At 39.8% G+C, this 4,032-nt stretch overlaps 1 protein-coding gene across 1 annotated transcript in view; it reads right to left on the bottom strand.

Moving 5' to 3' along the window:
- Nucleotides 1-1,423: 1,423 nt before the first annotated feature.
- MSH2 (mutS homolog 2) overlaps nucleotides 1,424-4,032 on the bottom strand; it is an 86,053-nt gene continuing 83,444 nt past the window's right edge. The window contains exons 15-16 of the mRNA XM_021719501.1: nucleotides 3,431-3,606; nucleotides 1,424-1,870 (exon numbers count right to left, since the gene is read on the bottom strand). Of these exons, the coding sequence (XP_021575176.1) occupies nucleotides 1,700-1,870; nucleotides 3,431-3,606 (347 nt within the window). The 3' untranslated portion in view covers nucleotides 1,424-1,699. The remainder of the gene's footprint in view (nucleotides 1,871-3,430; nucleotides 3,607-4,032) is intronic.

Here is a 4,032-nt window from a genome sequence, read left to right as displayed (position 1 = left end):
TCTGTCACCCAGACTGGAGTGCAGTGGCCGCTCCCGGCCACCGCAGCCTCCACCTGCTGGGCTCCGGCGATCCTTCTGCCTCAGCCTTCCAAGTAGCTGGAACTACAGGTGCGCGCTACCATGCCCGGCTAATTTTTGATTTATTGTAGAGATGAGGTCTCGCCAAGTTGCACAGGCGGTCTCGAACCCGCGGGCTCAGGCAATAAACTCACCTCAGCCTCCCAAAGGCACGGGATTACAGGCTGAGCCACCGAGCCCGGCTGTTAATTTTAATATAGTAAAATATGTCAAATTTTATGGTTGGTGCTTTTTGTGACTTGAAACATTTTCTTTCTTGGCTGGGCACTTTGGGAGGCCATGGTGGGAGGACTGCATGAGCCTAGGAGTTCAAGACCAGCCTAGAAACATAGTGAGACTTCGAATCTACAAAAATTAATAATGAAAAAAATTAGTAGCCAGGCATAGTGCACGTGTCTGTAGTACCAGCTACTCGGGAGGGTGACGTGAAGAATCACCAGGCCAAGGGGGCTGAGGCTGCAGTGAGCTATGCTCATGCCACTGCACTCCAGCCTGCATGACAGAACGAGAGCTTGACTCAAAATAAATTATTTTCCCAAAGCCAAGGACATAAAAATACTTTTCCTGGTATCTTTTATAAAACTAAACACTAAAAGTTTGGTAGTTTTGCCTTGTACATTTGGTCTAAAATTCACTGGAGTTGCTTTGTACCGATAATGTGGAGTAGGGGTCCAATTTCATTTGTTCCCAACATCCCATTGCATTTAATGAAAAAGACCTTAGCCGGGCATAGTAGCGTGCGCCTGTAGTTTCGGCTACTTGGAAGGCTGAAGTGGAAGGATTGCCGGAGTCCAGCAGGTTGAGGCTGCAGTGGCCGGGCATGTCACTGCACTCCAGTTGGACAACAGAGTGAGACTCCAACTCAAAAAAAAAAAAAAGAAAAAGAAAAAGACCTGTCCAGGGTTACCTGCAAGATCAATGTTTGTATACCTAACCCGGAACTGTACTCCACGTCTTTATAATAAATTTTTTAAAAAGTCAGGTTCGGTGGCTCAGCCTGTAATTCCGCCCCTTTGGGAGGCTGAGGTGAGTGGATTGCCTGAGCCCACGGGTTCGAGACCCGCCTGGGCAGGCGAGACCTCATCTCTACAATAAATCAAAAAAATTAGCTGGACTGGGGGTGGGACTCTGAACATACAGGAAGTTCCCCGGCTAATGCAATGGTGCAGATGAACTGGTTCCTGTCAAGAGACGGACCCTGGGGAGCCACCGGCAAAGATCCCCAAGATGCCTTCCATCTTTAAGTTCCTTTACTTTAACAAGGGGCTCTGGGCTACTTGTTTCTTCCACGCCCTTTGGGTGCAAACACGTATATGAGCCACATTGCAAAGAAATACAACAAACCTCAAATTCCACAAACTACATGATTTTATTTATAAAATTCAGCATATTGTTCATTATTGTCCATGTCCATTTAAAGTCCTCAGTTACAGGTCTCATTTCTTAAAATAGTTTTGAAAATGTACTCAGAGAAGAGTATTACTAAATACCTTATTAAGTTGATATACCATGGGCATCAATAAGTAACCCTACAGAAAAAGAGTTAATATAAAACAATACAAAAGTACTACAGACAATTATAGCTTATCAATATTATTTTCATTCCATTACTGGGATCTTCTCATGTAGTCACCTTTATTCGGGAAATGATTTCATTTACAAAACTATTATTCTTTGCCATCACTTCAGCCTTCAGCTGTTTCAACTTTACTGTGATGTTTTCTTCTGACATCTCGGTAAAGGGTACTTGTTTCACCTTGGATAGAAACTCCTGGATGATTTTTTCACCTTGCTGAAAAATACAAGAACATCCCATTAGTCATTAAAATGTCTTCTCCCAAAGTCACATTAGACAGTAATCAATTGTTTCATTTCCATCTAAACACACCATTCAATACTTAAAGAAAATTTATTATTATTTGGGGCGTTGTCTAGAACATATAGCAAAACCCTTAGGAGACCATACTTCTCCACAGCAAGTCATTTAAAGGACATTTATAAATCTAATTTCAGTTGCTAATGACAAGGGAACTAAAATTTTAGTAGTTTCCAAATCCCTCCACTTATATAGTTGATATATAAACTTAATCCTTTGAGAAAAAAATAATTCCAGGTTTCCAAAGACTACTGTAAGGCATAAACAGTCAGTGAAAATTTTACACACACACACACACACACACACACACACACACACACACGATGCTGCCTTTGTATTTATTTTACCTACCAGTTATTACCATTCCAAAGAACATGGTTATTACGTGATATGTTATCCTTGGACAAATTACTTAACCCACATTCCTCATCCATAACATGTGAATAATAAAACACTACCAACCTCACAGGGCTCATAATACGTTACAATTCATATCAAAAGTCCATGACTTCTGGTCTATCTGGAAGCCAGGGATTACATAAAAGAACCTACCTAAACCTGGATCCCTGAGAGCTATGATTTTGATACATTTAAGTGCTAATACAAAGACTACTTCCTATCCAGGATGGCAACCTTCCACACTTGCTGGTATAGGTATAACAGATAAAACTATACTCTTTAAACTCAAAAATCTTATCAATTATCTATTACTATTGTAGTAAATAAGAAGAATAAAATAGTCAAAGCAAAAACATGACAAGTAAAAAGGTGTCACAACGTATAGCACAGTAAATGTTGCCAGGACTAGGCAGTCAATTAATCTTGTATTTTTATTTTTTTATTAAAGATAACTAGTAAGTCGTTAATTTTTTTAAAAAGCAAGTCAGGCTTATGTTTGTGCCTTTCTGTGTGAATGTGACCCATCACTCAGACAAGCCCAGCTTCTGCCACAAGAACTGAAAATCCTGCCCACAAACAGCTTTCGTGAATATATATTTGTCATGAACCACTTTATTCTCTATGTCACATTCGTAATTCTTATCTCCCCAACTGAATTCTAAATAACTGGAGGGCAGGAATTATAAATCATGCTTTTTGATTTCTTTGTTATTTTCTTATCTAAGTAGATAGCTAATTTTACTGGACATGATATATACATTTATGAAGTAACCAAAGATGCACTTGATACCTATAGCTCTTTTGAATGACTAATTTTAATCCTAGATGAATATTCTTTTACTCCTACTTTTGAAATCTGGTACTTCAAATGGTTGTCTTTTGACCATGTGGATGTATACAGTATGGAAATCAAAATGACAGAAGTGGGACATCTGCCATGCAAAGAGATGTAAGTGAAAGCTAATCATGAGACATCCAAAAGTAAACACTGGATCACACAGGAAAAACTCCTCATCTAAGGGACTCGGTTTATGCAATAGTACAGAGGTCAAATTAAACCCAAAACAACCGACAAACCTCTCTCTCCAGATAGCACTTCTTCGCTGCTGGTTCTGTCTCATCATAGCCTTGTGATTCTCCAATATGCTGGAACTCCTCGAGCTCCAGGGCTTTTTGTTTAGCACACTCTATTACATGTTTAGGGAAATTAGCCAGCTCTGCAACATGAATCCCAAAACTCTGATCACAGACACCTACAAGAAATGTGGCGGCATGTGAGAGGACAGGGTAAGACAGCCATTTATATCAGTGGAATTTATCCCTCCCCCCTTGTCATTGGGAAGCCTAATTCTGAATTATTTCAAATGTAGTAGCCAAATGTTGCAGAGTAATTTAGATAAAGAAATTTTAATTAAGTTTCCAATGAAAAGTGATTACGACTTGGCAAACAATGCTATATTTTATTCCTGACAAATGTAGTAGGAAACAGCAGAAGAAAAGCTTATAGTCCTCAAAGGCCTAGACAAGTATCTTAACCAGAAGAAAAATTAATCAACTCTATATCTCTTTGAGGCTTTCTCACTTCATGAGAGGACTAAAGTACTAAAGAAGTCGGGCTTGGTGGCTCAGCCTGTAATCCCACGCTTTGGGAGGCTGAGGTGAGTGGATTGCCTGAGCCC

The sequence above is a fragment of the Carlito syrichta genome, unplaced genomic scaffold, assembly GCF_000164805.1.
Source record: "Carlito syrichta isolate Samal-C Ts95f unplaced genomic scaffold, Tarsius_syrichta-2.0.1 Scaffold314771, whole genome shotgun sequence".
Taxonomy (NCBI): domain Eukaryota; kingdom Metazoa; phylum Chordata; class Mammalia; order Primates; family Tarsiidae; genus Carlito; species Carlito syrichta.
The sequence above is the reverse complement of the archived record's forward strand: the minus strand, read 5'-3'. Positions and strand labels throughout refer to the sequence as shown.